Below are 19,935 nucleotides of genomic sequence, written 5' to 3'. Positions count from 1 at the left end.
AGCAAACCGATAAGATGACCCTGTTGGCTGAAATTATCCTCCTCGATGCGTTATTCCCCATAGCTACGGACAGAATAGACGCCTTCTTCACCTTGGCTTCTTCTCATATCCCTCCACCACACAGAGAAACGCTTTTTTGGAATTGCGCAGAACTTGATCTTGATGATAAGAGGCAAAATACTCAATTAACTGCTCTACACTTCGCTTTCATTTCCCACGAAATCGACGATGTCCATGGCAAAATCATTCCTGTTGAAGAAAAGTTGCCGCCCTCTCATCATCTTGTACCAAAGGACCGGAAAATCATACATAATATTTGCTAATATTCGATACAGTGTGCTCACTACAAGGTCATTTCCAAGACGCTGATGCGGATATTTCTCAGCTTCTCCAGCTAGGGATAGGCCATCTTATTCCATTCGTTGATTCGCCATCTGATTATGGCAAAATCCTGTCGATGAATTTAAGCGATCTCATTCAGACGCTGAGTTGATATCGATTTCGGAATTTGAGAATTTTTGGAACGAGTTCAAACGTTCTTTTGATATAGAAACGAAAGATTGTTCGTTGTTGGCGCACAATGGTATTTTTTGCCAAGAACTAGGGTAACTTTTCCATCATCTTCACCATATAGGGCAACCAGGGGGTTTGAAGTCTTCAATTAAGCAAATTACACGGTTAGTTTAAGCCGAAGAAACACGTCAAATGATAGTGCAAGGAGAGAGACACTCACGACATAAGTTCATTCGACGAATTTTCAGATGATGTGTTTTGATGTACAATACCTGTACACTGGCGTCTCACCACTTCAAATTCATAGTCGTTTCTGCATAGCGGAAGCATTGGAAGACTTGTGTCACGTTGCTCATAGAGATCGACACCAGAATTTAAAAAGAGTCCTTTTTGGAGATCAAGAACGACATTGATAGCAGCCTCGATACTGCCATTTTGATCGAAATAAAAGCTCTCCATATGTGGCCATGGTCCATCCTCGCGATAAATCCCCATAAGATTAGCTGTAGTTGGCACCACCCCAGCGTGCAGACACTTAAGAAGGGTAGTAAAAAAGGCCCGAAATCCTTTGCGTAACACCCTGCTCTTCTTGAACACCATTTGGACATTCCTGGGTATGTGCTGGAGCAGATGCTCGTTTAGCATATACCAGGTATTATTGTTTGCCACTTCATCTGTTTCTGTAAGGGTTTTAACTATTGTTTCGGCGCGCCATCTCAAAGCCTGACACATACGATGACTGAGAAAGCCTCCTATGCAGAGGCCACACGTGCACCCAAAACGTGCTTGGTTTCTCCGGTTTAAATCAGTGACAACCCATCCACACAAAAGAGGCACACATGAAACTGCTTTTCCATCAAACCCCAAATATATCTCGACTAGAAAACTGCATCGCATGTCCGACACATTCAAAGAATTGCTTTATAGAGGATGGCCTCAAGTTGCCGTCGTCATGATTCCAAAGAAATTGAAGTAATAGAAGATTATTGCTCTGGCAAACAACCAAAATTGGATTAATTGAATGACCTGTTGTTTCTCGAGACAGTTGAAGAGGGTTCGCGCCATATTGTAGCAATGTCTTCACTGTCCGCAATTGAGCTTGCTTGACATGACAACCATGCAATAGGGTAGTCTTCAGATGCCCAAAAAGACGCCGAGTAAGAGCATATAGTAAGGGAGCTGCCATAACATCAGGGCCAACCAAACGAAGATCATTTAATCGGTTCATTGCTTTCTCTGAGTCTGTGCATGACGATAACAGAACCTCAAGGATGTCATATTGAAACGTTTCGATTGCGTGTTCGAGTGGGGACGACCAGATAGATATGCTATTAAGAAACTGCCAACTTTCCAGTTTCCTATAGGAAAAGGTGTCTGCCCCCAGCTTTAGTAAATTTCTAACGGCAACAATATTGCCCGTGATGACGGCCCAAAGAAGAGGTGTCCCCTCTTCTACACCGAAACGACCATCAATCCCCTGTCTGTATACCCGTCCAGCTCATGAATGAGGTTCAAGCGCTGCCCCATGTTGTACAAGAGTAGTGGCCACCTGTGGGATATCCCCGTCATTAAAAGCGCTAAGAAAATGTAGAGGGTGGACACCATGATCTGTTCCGATTGAAGGGTCTGCTCCTAAGGCAAGAAGAAGTGCTAAAATGTCTGCGTGGCCACAACGACATGCAACCACTATTGGCGTTTCACCTAAGCCGTTCTGCTCATCAAAATATTCAACGGGTAGATAGGATAGCCTCCGTAGTCTTTCTAGTTGACCATGCGCCGCAAGATTGTGTATGAATGTTGGTGGAACATCCATCAGATCATTGGTGATCAATGTAATGATTGCATCTGTTTCCGGCAATGGCTCGCCTTTTACATAGGAGCCATTATATTCAAATGAGATCAAGCGACGAGCTTCTATGTATCGGGATGGATCTAACTTTCGCAATCGTCTCATTGCGGTCATGCTACCCTTCAGTGAGGCCTGAAGTAATTGTTCTGTCTCCTCTTCGAGACTGATTGGAGTTCTTAAACCAAAGCTATCATAAAATGTACCAACCATGCTCTGAGCTTCGTGATGACCCAACGTCGCTGATAAATGGAGATAGTGAAGTGCTCCAGGAAGCAATGAAGAATCGGCCTCGGAAATAGCTGGGAAGCACAGAATCATTACCGCATATTCGAAACTCGCAGTAGCACGACGGATCTTGTCTTGTCTAGGTGAGTCGGCAATGTACTTAAATTGCCTAATAAGTTCATTTCGGACCCTGTCTGATAAGAGAGCGGTATATTTCTCATCTCTCGATGCCTGTGGCCAGGAGATACTAGTCAGGATTCCAACATGTCAAGTGCTCTCCTGTCTAAACGTAATCGAGTTCTTTTAAAAGTTGATCTAGACTTATTCGAAATATATTGCCATTGAACTTATGAATCGGATACTTTTGAACCTGCTTTCCGTGTCGCAGCCTGTGGCTTGTTAATGTGGAAACGTACGGCAAGAGTCACTTTCACTGGCATACCATGTAATAAGGGTGTCAAACATAAAATTTTCCACAGTATTCTTTCGCAAATTTGATGATGGTAAAGCTTTAGGTTTAAAGTTTTAGTCACTAACAATAGGTAATGGGATGCTTGAACGTACGTACACCTTAGTTATCGGAGCTTTCACTCTCCGTTTCGAAGAATTGGAAGGCGAGCAGTGTTGCCGTGAAAATTTCGCTATAGAGCCAAATTTCCAAAGGAAAAGCAATTCCCGAGAAAAGTTGGTGTGACTCTTTTCATTCAAAAAATAATCTAAGACGATGGCTGTAGTTTCTTGATGATTTAACGTGGGTGTTGCCGAATATGCATGTATGCTTCGTCGATTAAATCGTCTCCACATTGAAGCCATTTTTTCCTCGTCTCGCCTTTCTTGACGCTGGTTAGAATCATAGATGACCCTTAGCTCTAATCGCAAGATATGCCGAAGAGTCTGGAGGACTTGGTATGTGTTGCTAGGTCGCTTCGTGGGCTCTCCGGACGTCATCTGATCGACAAAATCATGGAATAGCTGTTCACCAGCTTGACTTTTCAATGTGTCATTCTTCAGAGTTATCCAGTCCCCATCTACTTCTAAGTGACCAGTGTCGATGTTGCCTTCCATATTTGGTTGTGACGTGCGTAGCATGCGTAGTTTCTGGGTGTCGACCCAAGCCATATTCCTTCGCCGGATTTCTTGCTTAGCTGCACTTTCCCCAAAAGTCTTTCGTGTCACGAAGGTGGAAAGTGATTGTTCTTCATCCTGAAAGACCAAAATATTTCGTGGTTTGATGTCATCGTGTAGTATACCGACTGAATGAAGGGCTTCAACTCCTGAAGCGACATCAATAGATAGCCCCAATCGCCTGCGCATGGTGATCGTGCTATAACTGCGCCGATAGAAGTCCTCGAGATCACCCAGATCAGCTCCCTCGAGAAGCAGGTTGGGAACTACAAGTTTCGTATGGATATCGATCGTGCGCCAACAGCAGCCTATCAGCGATACGATATTTTTATTCTTTTTTAGCCCTCCGTGGTTCATAATTTGATATTCTTTAGTCATCGAGTCAAAAATTTGTCGATTTCTCTGTGTCATCGGATTGGGATCAAGAATCGGCGTCTTGACTGCTATCAATTTGGGAAGCTCAAGATCTGCCATTCCAGATGGTAAAATCTTTGAGAAAAAGGCTTTTTGTGGCTAAAGACACCGAGAAAAAAGAGCCATGTCGCCGTCTCTCTGATAGTTTGATATTGCTTGGGGTTATGTGAATCTGGTTCAACATCTGGGCTGTCCATGCTGTCGGCGCTGTAGAGAGTGAGACTATAGCGAGAAAAGAAAGAAAGTCATAGGGACTAGCTTCAGAATCCGGTGTATCGCAAGCACTGCTATCATTTCTCTCTGTGGGCGTCTGGTCGGCGTTTTGCGTCGGATGGCTCAAATTGGTCCCTGCGGTATCTTCGATATAACTCATACTGACCACTGGTAGACAGGTAAATCTGACAAGTTCCTTTTTATTTCAATAAAGATAACAATTCTTGCAAACCATTTTAGATGTCATCTATGCGCCAAACTAGATTCCTGGATACAGCGATGGGAGAATTTTGAAAATGCAACGTCATCTGGAATCACCGATACCAGATTATAGACATATCAAAACGTAATTGGAAACTATCTACAACTCATTTTTTATACTACACAGAATTTGGTCACTCATCAGAATGTTCCAATCTTCCAGAACATGCTTGTAGCAAAGGCGTCGAGTATGTCTGAGAGACTATCCAGGTTGCTGGACCCGCAATCTATTGATTCTACTGATCATTTATGCGGCGACTCTTCCAGTCTCAAAGAACGTCTACAGTGGGCTTTACGAAGCGGAAAGGCCATGGAGCGTCTAGAGTTGTTAACTACCCTTGTTCGCGACCTGGAAAGCTTCCTTCCTCCACCTGGCTCTGACTCCAATGTGACTGGCGCAATTATTCTTAACTCAGCACTGACTTCGGAGCAAGATGCGTTGAAGCTAAGATGGCTAAGCCGACAAACCGATTTTGATTCATTCACCAGATCACTTGCCCTGCTCAAAGCTACGAACATGACTCACGTAAATGAGCTGGGATTAGATTCAGAGTTTGAACTGCCAAAGCTTAACGGCATCGTACAACGGATGCGGACATCGGAAACTGGCCGCCACTACTTAGGAACGTACAATGGAGACTGCGTTCTGATTGAAAGAAAGACAATCCCGTCTGAAAAGAACAATTACACAGTCATAGATGATCGAATCCAGAAGATTGTCCACTTGTTGAAACTCTCCCAAGGCATTGAAGGACTAAGGACACTGCCCTGTTTGGGCTACATCAAAAGAGAACCAGGACTTGATTTGAAGAGTGAGAAATGGGGTGTGTATGAGATTTTGTATTCAACCAACGCTGGACACGTGGTTTCGCTTCGAGATATGCTGCGTTCAGAAAATTTTGCTAGATTTAAGTCAGCGCTCTCTCTCAATAAGCGTTTTCAGGTCGCCAGAACTCTTGCGAAAGCAATTCTCTGTCTACACTCTGCCGAATGGCTTCATAAGGGAATCCGGAGTAGCAACGTTGTCTTCTTACCCCCAGCTCAGTCTGACACCGGCACGAGTCAGGCTGAATCTTCCCTACCTCGTCGGATTCGAATGCAGCCGTACGAATTCTCATGATGAAGGCACCGAAAACATAGCTGGTACAGAAGAGAGCAATCTCTATAGACATCCAGCGGCCCAAGGTCTGCCTAAGGCTGAACCAGACTCATATCCAGGTGATACAGGACGCTTTTCCAAAAACCACGACATTTACAGTCTTGGCGTTATTCTCATCGAATTAGGCGTTTTAATGTCAGCTGGGCGAATCAAAAGCCAAGCTAGAAAGTATGACCCAGATTACGGAAAACACAGCGCCGAAAAATTCCAAAGATTGCTCCTGGACAAGCTCGTTCCTAAAGTCGCTTTCACAATGGGCGAGGTGTATGCGAATGTCACTTTTTGCTGTCTCAACGCGGATTTCTATCATCCATCGCCGCAGTTGCATCACAAGAATGCGAATACATTTTATCCCGACGTTGTTGCTGAGCTCGAACTATGTAGAGCATAATTTCAATAAACAGAATTAGTTCTACGTTCAAATCTCCATTGATGTAGCGCCTAATATTCCGTCACTGAGACCTATCTGGAATGGAACTGTCTTGTGTGTTTCAGGATGAACGAAGATAACCACGTAGTCTAGTAGAACTTTCAGTAATGTTTTCTAACAGAATTGATTCAGAATGTACAATTAAGACTGACTGAATATAGACCAATTTATTTTGTAATTTTAGGAATCCTGTCCGGAATTGTATTAAGGTTCTTCGTAATGAGGTTAGTTCTAAATGATAGACCAGGAGGACCATTAAGAATAGCCTTATAAATTTAACAGTGACTAGATAAGACTACTTGCTTCTTTAAAACACACAGTATGAGTTAGGACTTGGTCAATAGCACACCATATCGTCTAAAAGTTACTTTGAACTGAATTATATAGATACAAAAAATACGCAATGACATAGGGATCTTAGGGTTGTTTAGGGTTATAAGGGATTATACACATGTAGAAGGCGGCAGTAGATGGCAATACTTTTCGTTATCGTCACCAGCAAAAAAGTTTCAAGTATTTCCGGAACATCAAAACACCTCGCCAGTATACCACGTCGATTACTCTTTAACTCGTATCATAGTCAGCAAAGCTGCAAAATGAGGCCGGAACTCCGTCGAGCTGCGACAATCCTGTCAACGTCCCACCGATTGTCTACATCCACGGTCATATCGTCAACATCCTCCGTCCGCTGTTTCCATTGCGCCACAAGAACGTGGGCAATTGCCCATCCCATTACCGCTCATGGACCACCTCCAAAGGCTCCTACCCCTGCTGCAGAGTTTAAAGATGATCCGCGACGAGCAGGACTAGACCAACAGAAAGCTCCGCAACAACAGCAAGAAAGCCAGACGAGACCGTCCGACCGCACCGCAACACCAGTATCGCAGGCCAAAACTTCTCCATTGAAAAAGCGGTTCTGGAAGGATGTTGATGTCAAGGAATCTGCAGGTATGATGATGAAATAGTAGTAGCAGCAGTAGTAGTTTCTACCCTAGCAGTGGGATACTAATTGGATGGACGACAGATGGATATCAAATACTGCTGGACACCCGACCCGTCCGCAGTCCTACAAAAACTATCCTCACAGTCCCCAGCAACAAGCGACATCTCGCCGAAGCGATTTCCCTGGAATGGGATCTCCTCACTTCTGCCCAGCAAGCGCTCAAACAACACCTCATACCGCTTACGTCCCTCACCACCCGCGCCGCCGATATCGTACGAGAAGATGAACTAGGACAGAACAGAATCCGACAAGAAATCGCACGAACGGCGATGCGATATCTCGAAACAGACACGCTACTGTGCTGGGTTCCGGAGAAGGAGATTCACAACCCCTTATCAAAGACATCACTAGCACCGGAGGAAGAAACACTGCGCGAGAAACAAGTCCGGGTTGCTAGAGAGATCATCAACTTTTTGACCAGAACAATCTGGCCCGGCGTCGAAATCAAGCCCGTCTTGGATGAAAATAGTATTATTCCCATGTCACAGGATGAGAAAACCTTGGAGACAATCCGAAGCTGGATTTCGGCTCTCCCACCTTATGAATTGGCGGGCCTCGAGAGGGGAATTCTTGCCAGTAAAAGTCTACTAGTTGCAGTCAGGTTGGTGGTTGAGTGGAGTGAACATTTTTCTGGTCTGCAGGAGACTGTTCAGAATGTGTCGAGGTTTGGCGTTGACGAGGCTGCCTGTGCGTCGAGTTTGGAGGTCACTCATCAAACTGACCAGTGGGGCGAGGTTGAGGATACGCATGATGTTGACCGTGAAGATTTGAGGAGACAGCTTGGTAGTGTCATTCTCTTGGTTAGCGGGGATCGGAGATGATTGAATCAAGCTATCCCATCGTATTCCTGATGGGATCGAGATATGTACATCTAATATGCATATAGAAACAAATGTAACAATATTCAATGTATTATGAACATCACCATTTGGGATATGATATATTATGACCGGTGAGAATGTGTTCCAGGTGCTAGGACTACCCTTCACATCAACTACCTACCAGGCTACATATGTACACTGTGGAAATGCTTCATTCATATGTCGTCGTATATAATTAAGTAAATATCATATATTGTGCTAGTTGACATCTGCTATAGGAATGGGTATAAGGCCAGTAACTTGCTTGCTCAATATCATAAAAAAAAAGACAAAAAGGCAATACAAAACCAGAAATCAAAAAGAACTCAAAAGGCAGGGAAAGAAAAACTATGATATTATTTACCATCGTCCCCCCAATGTCCCCGCCATTCGTCCTCCACTACTAGCCACAAGACTTTGTTTGACAATGGCATCTGCAGCCGCGGCGGCCGCCAATCGCTCCTTTTGTCGGCTGCGGTCACGTAGATAACCAGCTGCCTCGGGTCTCATGCGCAAGATTCTCAATATCATGTCATCGTTGGGATCGGCTTGTGCTTCTCTCCATTTCTCGGCTTTGGCTTTGCGCATTGTGCCCATGTTGCGGACAAACATTACACTCTTGGCGCGTCGGATGGGGACGCCGAGTGCGCCTCCTGGTCCACCGATGCTGCCAGGTCCGCCGGGGGCGAGTAATTTGTTCTTGTTCGTTTGTTGTCGTGCGGCGTTTGCTGAGGCCATTCGTTCAGAGGTTCGGATGAGGGTGTCGGTGGACTCAAAGTAGAAGAAGATGAGAGACTGGATCTCGTGGTATTTAGGTGATTTCAGAATATCCAATGAGACACCATTGGCTTCACCTGTGACTTCATCGGGAACTTGAAAGAAGGTTAGAAGTAGACCTAGCCACTTGGAAACGATATCAACCTCTTGCTGGGTAAGAGGTCGTTGATGTGAAGGCTTGTCCGAAAGGGGAGGGACGAGTAGGCCCTCAATGGTTACTAGGACTTCCTTCCATAATCGAGCCATGACCATTTTCATGGCCTCGGAAGTCAGTGTCTTGTTCATGATTTCAAAGTTGTCATTGAAATATGTAAAGAGAGGATCTAGGGCAGCCTCGATCTCATCTTGTGTTGGCATTGTCGAGGTATTTCCTGTACGATTTCGGCTCAGGAAGCTGGAGATGGTAAGGCCACGATTGAGCATTGCTTTGAGAGCTCTGCGTGAAAGACTGTGACTGATATAGGCAGAAAGCTTTTCACTCGTTAGTCCGGGAATCAAAAAAAAAAAAAAAAAAAAAAAAAAAATGTCGGAGGCTGAATGGACAAACAAACCTTTTCTGTAATCTTTCGAGTCATTTCCTTCTCAGTCCGTTTCAATGTCCGGAAACATTTGCCAAAATAAAACTGGATATCATCTCGTTCACCTTCCATGCTGACTCGTATCAGAACTCGCCCTTGAGTATCTAGATCAAGCCAGAATTCTCGAGGAAGGAAATCACTGAAATGAGCGGGATCCAGTTTGAGCGATGTTCGTCCAACATAGTCATGATCTCCTACTGCATCCCAGTCCCAGACAGTGGCAATGATGTTCAAGGGACCCTTGGTTGTGATGTCAACAGAATCATCCCATCGAGGATTCAAATTGCGATACACAATATGAGTCTTCGATATACGTTTCTGGTACTCGTCTGTCAAAACGACATACGGGTCGCTCCAGCCATTAATATCGCAAGCTTTCAAATCCTCTCCCTCGACGATTTTCACAGTGAAAACATAGGTCGTCGCTTTACGAATCTTTTGCTGCGTGATGGGTGGTGTATTCTTGGCAATAATATCTGCGCAACCATCCACATTGATCTCCGTTTCCAATTTGTCGAGCTGGGCGACGGCATATTCAATGTTGTTCAACTTGACAAGACTCTAAGAGAAGAAAATTAGCGACGAGACCACGCGACGAGACCACGAGGTCACATCTAACTATCTATTCGAGTACTTACCTCGGGAAGAAATTGGAACGGCTCGATCTTTTCCTTGTTGGCCCAAGCATCCTTCGCCATTTGCATGAACTTTTCCTGTCTTGATTGAACCAAAGAAGCTTCCTGATCTGGAGACAATCGATCCATCTCTCTGGTAAATCCTTGTTCGAGTAGCTCGCAGTATCGAGCAATAGCTCGTCCAATGGATCTCGATAGTGCTGTCATGAATTTAGCATACTGAAGAGTATCCTCCCACTGCAGGTTCTTCATATCGTCGACAACCTGATGGAACGAACGGAATATATCGATTGCAGAAACACTATGTCGCTTATCATCGGGTGGAAGATCGTTTGGATCACCGCTCCGGATGTTGAAAGTGTCTTGTTTGGCAGCCTGTTCAATCCACTCCATGAATTTCGCGTCTGTATTTTCAATCCAGCGCCACACAAAGCTCGAAAGTAGCTTTTCAACCGGAACTGAAAATGGAACACTATTGAAAAGTCAATTATAAGATGATGAACCAGCAGTTTTTATTTACCAGAGGAAAAGAGTGAGGTTAGCATACTCTGGAAGTGCATCTTCATGCAGGCGCCTGACTTCAGATAACCCTTTGTAAAGATCAAAGCCATCCTGCACGGGAATTTCTGAGCCTTGTTCCTTTTCTCGGTCGAGGAGCCGAAGAACAATCTCATGAGCGTCGTTTGCGTACATTGGAAGTATACAGCTGAGTAGACTGTCCAGCGGATGAACCCTGTGAGTTAAGTCAGCAATGTCTATCTCGATGGCTTAGCATGATGCTGTTGATTCCTACCCCATGATAACAGGATTGTTCTTGTAGCGCTTCTTGATTTTCTTCGCTAGCTGCATGATAGACTCCCCCAGCTGGGCGACATTATAAGCCTCCCATTGCATATGATCAGCTGGAATAGCTTCATCAAGAAGTCTCTGATAACACTCCTTCGCTTTTTCAGTGAGGCCCTCTTCGACGTACTTGGAAAACCCTTCCAATTTATGAGGAGTGTCTTCAAACTGCGGGTCAAGTCGGACGTGATTGTCTAGAATATACATAACTGGACCGATTGGGTGAGGCTTCACATCATAGCAATGCATCATCACATCATACAGCTCCCGCAAAAGAGCTTCCTGTAACGCGGATAAGAGATCACGCATCAACGAAATATCAGGCAGAATCCAACGATTCCTTTCAAAGACAACAGAAGCTAATAGACTGTTTCTCTTCTTTCCTTCCTGAGCTGGAACCTGCTTTACAAAAGTAAAAGCGGCATCAACCGTCTTGAGATCGATCTGCTGGTCCACAAACTTCTCGCGGATCACGTCTAGAAATAGAACAACCCGAGAAGAAGCCGGAATGCGCCAGCGCAAGCATATCTCGTTTAATAGTTCCGTCGACTGCTTTGACAATAGCTTTAGGGATGGAACATCTGAAGTTGCTTCTGTAGCTTCTAGTTTCTGATCCTGAAGATCATACATCAAAGCGCGGGATAAAATTGCGCGATAGAGAGATCTCGGGTCGGAGGGTATAAAAGTGTAGACATGATCAGGCTCTGTGCCATCCACTAGCGACAAGGAGCTCAAGTCAATAGGCTGGTCGATGACATACGAAATGCGATTTGACCTATTAGAAGCCGGAGACGACAGTTCAGAAAAGGTAGAGTTTACTGAGTCCGGTGATATGAACTGTGGTAGAGATGAACCATTTGTACTTTTCGCAAGTTCAGGGTTTGACTGTACAATTGCCAGCATCATTTGTGACAGGTCCGGCGCTTCACCACGTTTCCAGGTCTCGTAAGACTCGTCATCGGGAAAGTCGTCTCTTGACAATGTTTTTCCCGTCTTAAGGGTCAAATGTGCTTGGTAATTCTTCAGGTCCTGAAGAGCAGCCCTTGCGGTCCAATCATTCTTGTTCCGGTTGATATCATCCTGAGCCTGAAAAGTACTAATCCCGAATATCCTCGCAACCAATTGTACCAACGGCATATCTTTAACATCGTAGCTGATAGGCGCAAGCATCTCGACGGTTTTGGATGTTCCATTGGTTTCGGCAAGGTCTTGGTCATGGGATAGGAGTTTCGACTCTAATACCGCCAGCCTGCTGGTAAGTTCTGGTCTATCCTTGGCCCAGTCGTGTTCTTTGAGAATGAGTGTGATGAGACGGACAAAAAGCGCAACATGTCTGTCCACCATAAGACTCCAGCTGTCATCCGAGGGGTCTTTACCTTTCCCCAGTTCCTTTGTGGCATTCGAAAAGAAAATTAGCACGAGATCCTCCACACGGCGGTCTGCCTCCATTCGCCGCTTAAAGGAGGGGTCCTTCAAGGCATTGAGAAAGGCCGCAAAAGAACGTATAACGACGTGATCCTGATATTCTTTCCTTCTTTCCTTGCCCATCAATATGCCCGTGAGTCTCTTTTCTAGCTCTGCGATGAAGCCATGTGGAAATCTCGTGCTCTTGTTATCCCTCAGACGAACGAAATCCCCTAGCAGGTCTTGAAACGAAGATGACGAACGGCGAGTATGGGTCGATGCTTGGGTTACGGTTTGCGTGCGTCGCGCTCGAGGTTGAAGTAAGTGAGACAGAAAGGCGACTCGGAGTGCATATGAATAAGCATCTGCTGAGCTTAGGAGTCTCCGGCGAGAGTTCGACAGACTGCGAGAATGTGAGTGTTTAGCCTCATTTTGGAGGTCGGCCAATTTGCGGTTGATGCCGCTTGACTGATTAGAAGCTGTCGACATGTGATCCAATGGGTGGGTGATGTAGTCGTGTTTGAGGCAGCTATTGCATAGGGGATTGGGAGACCATCCGGTACACAACAACGCCTGCGGTATGGAGACGGTCTGGCGCAACGACGGTATTTAAAGATCCCGGCAGTATCTTTTGGAAATTGAATTGAAGATTATGGTTCTGCAAAAATACCGGCGCAGGAAGTTCTGGTTCTTATTTTCTTGTCTCCTTTGAACCAAGTGATTTATTGATGTTTTGAGTGAGGGGTGAATCTGAAACAACAGACTGACGTAGGCAAGCGGCTAAGTTGAGGCTTGCGGCGCCAAGAGGACCACCCGACTTATTTATATCTGACACATGAACTCTCTAGTTTGAGCCAGCCCTGGCATCAACACCAGGAACTGTGCCCGAAGTAGACGATATTGACGGTCCTTATTCTTATTAATGTCAATATCGGTGCCTTGTTGCTGCGTTCATCGATTCAGCTCAAAGAGTAATCGACTGGGTCAAACAATGACCGTCAACCTTGTGTGTACACTGTACACATAAAGATGTGTCCAGAAATAGATACGACAGACACTACGTCTACAAATACAAATTTGATAGTAGCCGAAGCATGGAGCATGCGTATGTCCAACTAACTATGGTCGCTGCCGTGGGTATACCGAAGTCAATGCGGGTCGGACATGGTATGGCTTGCATAGCCAAAGATGCACCCTATTCAATTGCCGGAGTATATTAAGAACTTAAAAGGAACTCAATTGCAATTGATCTAGGACCCATTTTATGTACATTCAGATAACACCGAAAAATCACCACGTATCCTCTCCGGACTTGCGAGCCTGTATCACCAAGAGTTAGAAGCATTGCAAAGAAAGTTTCAACAAAAGAGTTTGAACTCACGCGAACTGCACCTGGGCCACCGAGTTCTTTCTCGAGTCCGTTGGAGAATGTTCGTGGAGCGGATGGCTTGTCAGGATAGTACAGGCTGACCAACCCGCAGAGGCCGAGGATGCCAACAACGAAGGTTCCAATCGACAAGAGTGCCTTGCTGGATGTGACGTGAGTGTATTTCTCAGGGCTGAAAACACCCAGAATATCGTTGTCCTCGTGCACTGGCTCGCCGAAGTTACGTCTTTCTTGCTTATCCCACCAGTCGGCGTTGGGGTCGCGGAATTGGCGCTTCACGGCCGGAGGGTTGGGGTAGTTTCCGTTCTGCGGCCACAACAATCAGCATTGAGCTTGTAATAGATTATCAGCACGGAGGATGTACAAGATGAGGGTCATCGTCCTCGGCCTGAGCTCGAAGAGCTCTGAATTGAGAAAAGGCAGCGCGGGGATGGGCATAGCTGGAGGCGGTTTGGGCCAACCGCCCGGTCACGAGGCGTCGAGAAAGCATCTAAATTTGAAAAATTAGTGGTGGGAATATCAAAGTATGACTGGACAACAGCACTTACCGTTCCGCCAAGGTCAATTGGTAGAACGAGCGGACAGGTTGGAAGATACAAGGTGGATGGAGGTGCTGGGAGAGATTGAACTGGAGGTCGGAAGTTCGTCCAAGGTTGGTTTAGTGCTCGTTCCAGGTTGAGCTGCCTCGGCCTCAGGCAGCCACAGATTGCCGCCGCGATGCCAAGACTCGAGAGCTAGATAGGATTAGGACATTAGGTCCTTTCCCCCCATCACGGGAGAAATTGCGTCGACGGAAAGCGAAAATCAAACCTGTCCCCAAAACACACCTTCCGGCACTTCTTTTTATCGTCACCAACGCACCAGCATTGATAGTTATGCCAAACTCGCACAGGATATTCTACGCTGAATTATCTACATTTTGATGCCCGATTTACGAATTTTGCGCCCGTCTGTGCTGGGAAAGTTGGGGTCTGTTGTGGAAAAGGCCCCTTTCGCGCTCGGTGACAAGATATGCAAAACGGCACACCAAATGGGACCTCACTACACGATGAACGCGTGACGCCAGTTCCCAGCGAGGACGTTCGCGCTTCTCCTCAACAAGAACTAGTGGAGACCGGTGTCGCGTTTATGCAAACGCCAGGCGAACAAAAACTTGATGGAATCGTCGATACAAACAACGAGGAGCCTCCATCGAAGAAACGGAAGCTTACCGAGAGCAAACGCTCGACACCGCGACCGATATCGCCACCATGGAAGAGAGTAGGTGTTGAAGGGCCTACGTCGTTTATCGAAGGTGGTAGGAGAAAATCATCGAGAACAAATACCATCCCTTTGGAGCTTCAGCCGCCTTCCGCAAAGAGACAGACCCGTGGCGCCCAAACAACGCCCACTGTATCGTCGCCTCTTTCCTCGACGCCGGTTCGCACAACTAACAATGGTAGGAGATCGCTTGGAGCAAAAACAGGATCTAATGCCACGGTGAGCAACGGCGAAAAGATAGAGACAAGGAGGAAATCCAGTTCGAGGCTTTCTTTAAGCGGCACCGCCAATTTCGAGACACCGCTACCTGCTACTAGCGCGACCAAGTCGCGAACAAGGGCACAGAGCACTGCGAAAACAGCTGTGAACGGCGCTAGCTCAAGACATACCCGTCGCAATGCATCCATTTCGAACGCCGAATCGCCGTCTGCCACTCGAGACCTCGATACCCCTACTAAAGAAGACGCGCATGACTACGGCGGAGATCCTAAAGTTCCTCGACTACGGCTCAAATTAAAGAAGGGATCGGTCAGCGTCCAGCAACCGGATCATGTCGTTCGCCCAAAGAGCTATCCCTCATTTCGAGATTGGGTTCACGCCGCCGATACCCTTGCTGGCGAGAACGTGGTTGCGACGAGTGAAGAGGCTCAACAAGAGGCAATCAAGCGGTTACGAGTTCTTGAGGCTGGAGAGCCTGGTGGCCTGCTGAGCCCTCAAGTCTGCTCTGCTTGTCTGCCAGAACCCCAGGAGGAACCTCCAATACAGTATTCGCACCATGATCACCTCGTCGCACATGCTCTATTTTTTCGCAAACTGCTCGACCAAGAGCATCGGCGGCATCGCAACACAGCTCGTCAATTCGCGCATTGGTGCGCCGAAGCTTGGAGAAAGAAACATAAACGACCAGAGGATATACTGCGGGAACAAGTGGAGGAAACCAAAGCGAAGCGTCGACAGGTCATTAGGGACCTCCAAAAACAATTCGATCTCGTTCGCGCTGAGGTGGACAGAGTTCGTCTCGCACGATGGGAAGAGGAAAGGAAAGCAGAAAACCAACAGGCGTTGAATCAGGCAATCAAGCAGTCAACCATGCTCTTTGAAAAAAGAAGACAGGAGATTCTCGGTGTCGGAAGCGATATGGACACTTTCAGTGAGGATGTTGATGACGACGATCAGGAGTCGGGAGAAGAGCATGATGATACGGAAGAAGATTCTTCGATCTCCGATGCAGATGAGAGTAACATGTCCTCAAGTGAAAGTGACGATGAAAGTGAAGATATCGTTGATGATGATGAATACTTGACCGCAGAGGAGTTGCGATTGAAGTATGCGAATATTCCTGATACCAATCTTACGAACCGCGACTCCGAATTAGATTCCTCGATTCGTGGCGCTTCGGTCGATGATGGCCGTACGGAAGGCGATGCCACTTCATTGAACACGTCTGTCCCTCCATCGATAGCGCAGCCTGATCTCGACGATGTTGACCCTCTTCTGCTTGACGACAGTGATGAGTCTACCGACATGGACGACGACATGGGAGACTCTGATGATATGAGCGACGAAGGTAGTGAAGGTGAAGATAGTGAAGATAGTGAAGCCAGCGATGATGGCCCAGGACTTCTAGGGTTCTTTTCCTCAAAAGACCGATTGAGACCTGCCAGCACAAGGAGTCCAGAAGCCGACGCTCATGATGGACAGGATTTAGAAGAGGGAAAAGATCATGAAATTACCGAGATGGAAGATCCAGATGAGGTCTCTCTTATACCCACAGGCCCGGTGGAACAAGTCGATATAGCCGGAGCGGACATTACCCAAGAAAATGGTGCCAGCAAGGCCGAGTTTTCAAAGGAACAAGAAAACAATGAAGCCAGCGTGCCAGAGCAGATGGATATCGATCCAGAATTTCCAGCGCAGGTTGGGGTAGGTTATCATGAATCACATCAGAGCGGCGACGCCTCCAGTCAGGCTTCTCCTGGAACTGTTGCAACGAAGCCCTCAGAACCCGAGTCTATGTCATCATACGAAGGACAAGGCGACAAACAGTCTGTGGCAGAATCCATTACTCCTGCTGGACTCAAAACACCCATTCCGCACCTGCTTAGGGGAACCCTACGTGAATATCAGCACTACGGGCTGGACTGGCTTGCTGGATTATACACAAATCACATCAATGGTATTTTGGCAGACGAGATGGGCCTTGGAAAAACCATTCAGACAATCGCTCTACTTGCCCATCTGGCGGTAGAACATGAGGTTTGGGGCCCGCACTTAGTCGTTGTTCCTACTAGTGTGATTCTCAACTGGGAAATGGAGTTCAAAAAATGGTGCCCCGGGTTCAAGATTATGACATATTACGGCAACCAAGAGGAGCGAAAAGCAAAGCGTCGCGGTTGGACCGATGACAGTAGCTGGGATGTTCTGATCACTTCTTACCAGTTGGTGTTGCAGGATCAACAGGTTTTGAAACGAAGGGCCTGGCATTATATGGTTCTCGACGAGGCTCATAACATTAAAAACTTTCGATCTCAAAGATGGCAGGCATTGCTCACCTTTAGGACACGCGCTCGCCTTCTACTTACAGGTACACCGCTTCAGAATAACCTGACAGAGCTATGGTCACTTCTATTTTTCTTGATGCCATCAGACGAAGACGGGGCTGGAGTGGAAGGATTTGCAGACCTGCGAAATTTTTCTGAATGGTTTCGGCGGCCGGTTGAACAAATTCTAGAGCATGGAAGGGAAACAATGGACGAGGAGGCCAAGCAGATCGTTCACAAATTGCATACTGTTCTCCGACCGTATCTCCTTCGACGATTGAAAGCAGATGTTGAGAAACAAATGCCAGCCAAGTACGAGCATGTGGTCACCTGTCGTTTGTCCAAGAGGCAACGATATCTTTACGATGGTTTCATGTCTAGGGCCCAGACGAAAGAGACACTGGCCTCCGGCAATTACCTTTCCATTATCAACTGTCTTATGCAGCTCCGGAAAGTCTGCAACCACCCGGATCTGTTCGAAACGCGCCAGATATCTACATCGTTTGCAATGCCTACATCGGTATCAGTTGACTACGAGGTCAAAAACAAGCTTATCCGACGGCGTCTTTTGTACCAACACCCCTTTGACAATCTCGATCTAGATTTTCTTAACCTGGCGCCTGTGTCGCGGGAAGATCTTTCCACGAGGCTGGTCCAGGACAGTAGCCGCATAATGGCTTTCGGTCCATTAAAGACGTTGCGCGAACGTCAGTATAAGCGGACGAACTGGCAGATGGGTTTTGACGGATCGTCCGTACGGTCTATACTGGACTCAATGGATAACGCTGCAAGGAAGAAGCGAATGAACGAACTTGAGAGCGCGCTTTACTTTGAAAGCAACCGACATGGTAGACGTCCGGTTTGGGGAAAGAGCTTGATCCAATTTCTCACAATCGAAAACCACTATAATGGAGTCTCAACACGCGATTCTCGCCGAATATCCAAGCTCGACCAGCTAGCCAATCAGTCATCGGTCTTGGCTTCCATGATCAATTCGATTCAAGACAGGTCTCAAGCCATGGAAGGTTACATTCAAAGATTTGGATGCGTAACTCCTGCTGCTGTGGCTGCGGGAACTACAGAAGCTGCAATTACCCCTGTTGAATCGCGATATTTTGATCGAAAATTGCGGTATGAGAACTATGACCCCTTCCACGAAGCGCAGATGCGTTTGTCGATTGCATTCCCGGACAAACGATTGCTACAATATGATTGCGGAAAGCTCCAGCAATTGGATAAACTACTTCGTGAACTTCAAGCAGGTGGTCATCGTGCCTTGATTTTTACCCAGATGACCAAGATGCTGGATATCTTGGAGCAATTTTTGAACATTCATGGACATCGCTATCTTCGTCTTGACGGTACAACAAAGGTAGAGCAGCGTCAGATGCTTACAGATCGGTTCAACAACGACAATCGTATTCTTGCATTTATCCTGTCTACTCGCTCGGGTGGTCTAGGTATCAATCTTACTGGCGCAGACTGCGTTATCTTCTATGATCTTGACTGGAATCCTGCAATGGACAAACAATGCCAGGATCGTTGCCATCGTATCGGACAGACGCGTGATGTGCACATATACCGATTTGTATCCGAGTTCACCATTGAATCCAATATTCTACGCAAGGCGAATCAAAAACGTATGTTGGATGACGTGGTAATTCAAGAAGGTGGATTTACCACTGATTACTTCACCCGAGTCAATGATGCGCGTAAAGCAATCGACGAATGCGCCCCCGACGACCAACAAGATGAAGCCAGTAAAGCCATGGACCGAGTCCTCGACAACCGCGGCGGAGGCGGTCTGGCCGCTACACATACTCGGGTCTTTGAACAGGTCGAAGATAAAGAAGATATCGACGCTGCAAAGAACGCCCAGAAAGAGATGGAGCATGCCGATGATGGAGATTTTGAGGAGGCCGGCACAACAGCGCAAACCATGTCAGGCGCAGGCACAGGGGGCGTTGTTGATGGGGAGAAAACTGAAGACAAAGCCGACGAAGGAGAGATTGAACCAAATCACATTGATGATTATCTCGTGCGATTCATGGAGTGGAATCTCCGTGATGAACCACTTGTTCTTCCGCCTGATAAGGCTAAAAAGAAATCTAAACGAGGAAAGGAGCACCGTGTACGGCGTCGGTAGACTTTTTTCTGTCTTTCTATCTAGTTTGGATTCTGTTTGTGTTATTGCATGGATGGTGTACTTTTTTTTTGTTTTCCGTTCTTATTACGGTACCTTTTTATCCTCTATGGTGTCTTAATTTATATATGATACTCTTCTCTACTGTGTTAGAATACATTTTGTTTTATGTCAAGATCGAACTTGAAGAAATAAACGAACCAGCGCGTGAATCAATGTGCTTCATACATAGTAATTTATGGGGGGCTTTTATCATTACGACTAACCCTGAGACACAACAAACCCCTCAGACTCCTCTCTCTCTTCAATCTTGTTC

General features: G+C 46.4%; 6 protein-coding genes across 6 annotated transcripts; 3 read left to right on the top strand and 3 right to left on the bottom strand.

The window, feature by feature from the left end:
* Positions 1–2,011: 2,011 nt before the first annotated feature.
* EYB26_009592 (uncharacterized protein) lies at positions 2,012–3,901 on the bottom strand (the record flags this gene model as incomplete). The annotated part of the gene is made up of 2 exons (XM_054268842.1): positions 2,012–2,756; positions 3,156–3,901. 2 exons carry the CDS (start codon positions 3,899–3,901, stop codon positions 2,012–2,014), a joined length of 1,491 nt encoding a protein of 496 aa, XP_054124817.1.
* An 865-nt stretch (positions 3,902–4,766) lies between these two features.
* On the top strand, positions 4,767–6,150 carry EYB26_009591 (uncharacterized protein; the record flags this gene model as incomplete). The annotated part of the gene is made up of 2 exons (XM_054268841.1): positions 4,767–5,704; positions 5,769–6,150. The coding sequence occupies 2 exons, from the start codon at positions 4,767–4,769 to the stop codon at positions 6,148–6,150; spliced, it is 1,320 nt and encodes a 439-aa protein (XP_054124816.1).
* Positions 6,151–6,785: 635 nt separating this feature from the next.
* On the top strand, positions 6,786–8,013 carry EYB26_009590 (uncharacterized protein; the record flags this gene model as incomplete). The annotated part of the gene is made up of 2 exons (XM_054268840.1): positions 6,786–7,137; positions 7,214–8,013. 2 exons carry the CDS (start codon positions 6,786–6,788, stop codon positions 8,011–8,013), a joined length of 1,152 nt encoding a protein of 383 aa, XP_054124815.1.
* Positions 8,014–8,412: 399 nt separating this feature from the next.
* EYB26_009589 (uncharacterized protein) lies at positions 8,413–12,778 on the bottom strand (the record flags this gene model as incomplete). The annotated part of the gene is made up of 5 exons (XM_054268839.1): positions 8,413–9,300; positions 9,381–9,968; positions 10,046–10,514; positions 10,590–10,775; positions 10,836–12,778. The coding sequence occupies 5 exons, from the start codon at positions 12,776–12,778 to the stop codon at positions 8,413–8,415; spliced, it is 4,074 nt and encodes a 1,357-aa protein (XP_054124814.1).
* An 801-nt stretch (positions 12,779–13,579) lies between these two features.
* On the bottom strand, positions 13,580–14,543 carry EYB26_009588 (uncharacterized protein; the record flags this gene model as incomplete). The annotated part of the gene is made up of 5 exons (XM_054268838.1): positions 13,580–13,609; positions 13,671–13,982; positions 14,041–14,166; positions 14,225–14,410; positions 14,538–14,543. The coding sequence occupies 5 exons, from the start codon at positions 14,541–14,543 to the stop codon at positions 13,580–13,582; spliced, it is 660 nt and encodes a 219-aa protein (XP_054124813.1).
* A 144-nt stretch (positions 14,544–14,687) lies between these two features.
* Positions 14,688–19,622, top strand: EYB26_009587 (uncharacterized protein; the record flags this gene model as incomplete). Its single annotated transcript, XM_054268837.1, has 1 exon — positions 14,688–19,622. The coding sequence occupies one exon, from the start codon at positions 14,688–14,690 to the stop codon at positions 19,620–19,622; it is 4,935 nt and encodes a 1,644-aa protein (XP_054124812.1).
* Between the last annotated feature and the right edge of the window lie 313 nt (positions 19,623–19,935).

This window comes from Talaromyces marneffei, chromosome 8 (genome assembly GCF_009556855.1).
Source record: "Talaromyces marneffei chromosome 8, complete sequence".
NCBI lineage: Eukaryota > Fungi > Ascomycota > Eurotiomycetes > Eurotiales > Trichocomaceae > Talaromyces > Talaromyces marneffei.
The sequence above is the reverse complement of the archived record's forward strand: the minus strand, read 5'-3'. Positions and strand labels throughout refer to the sequence as shown.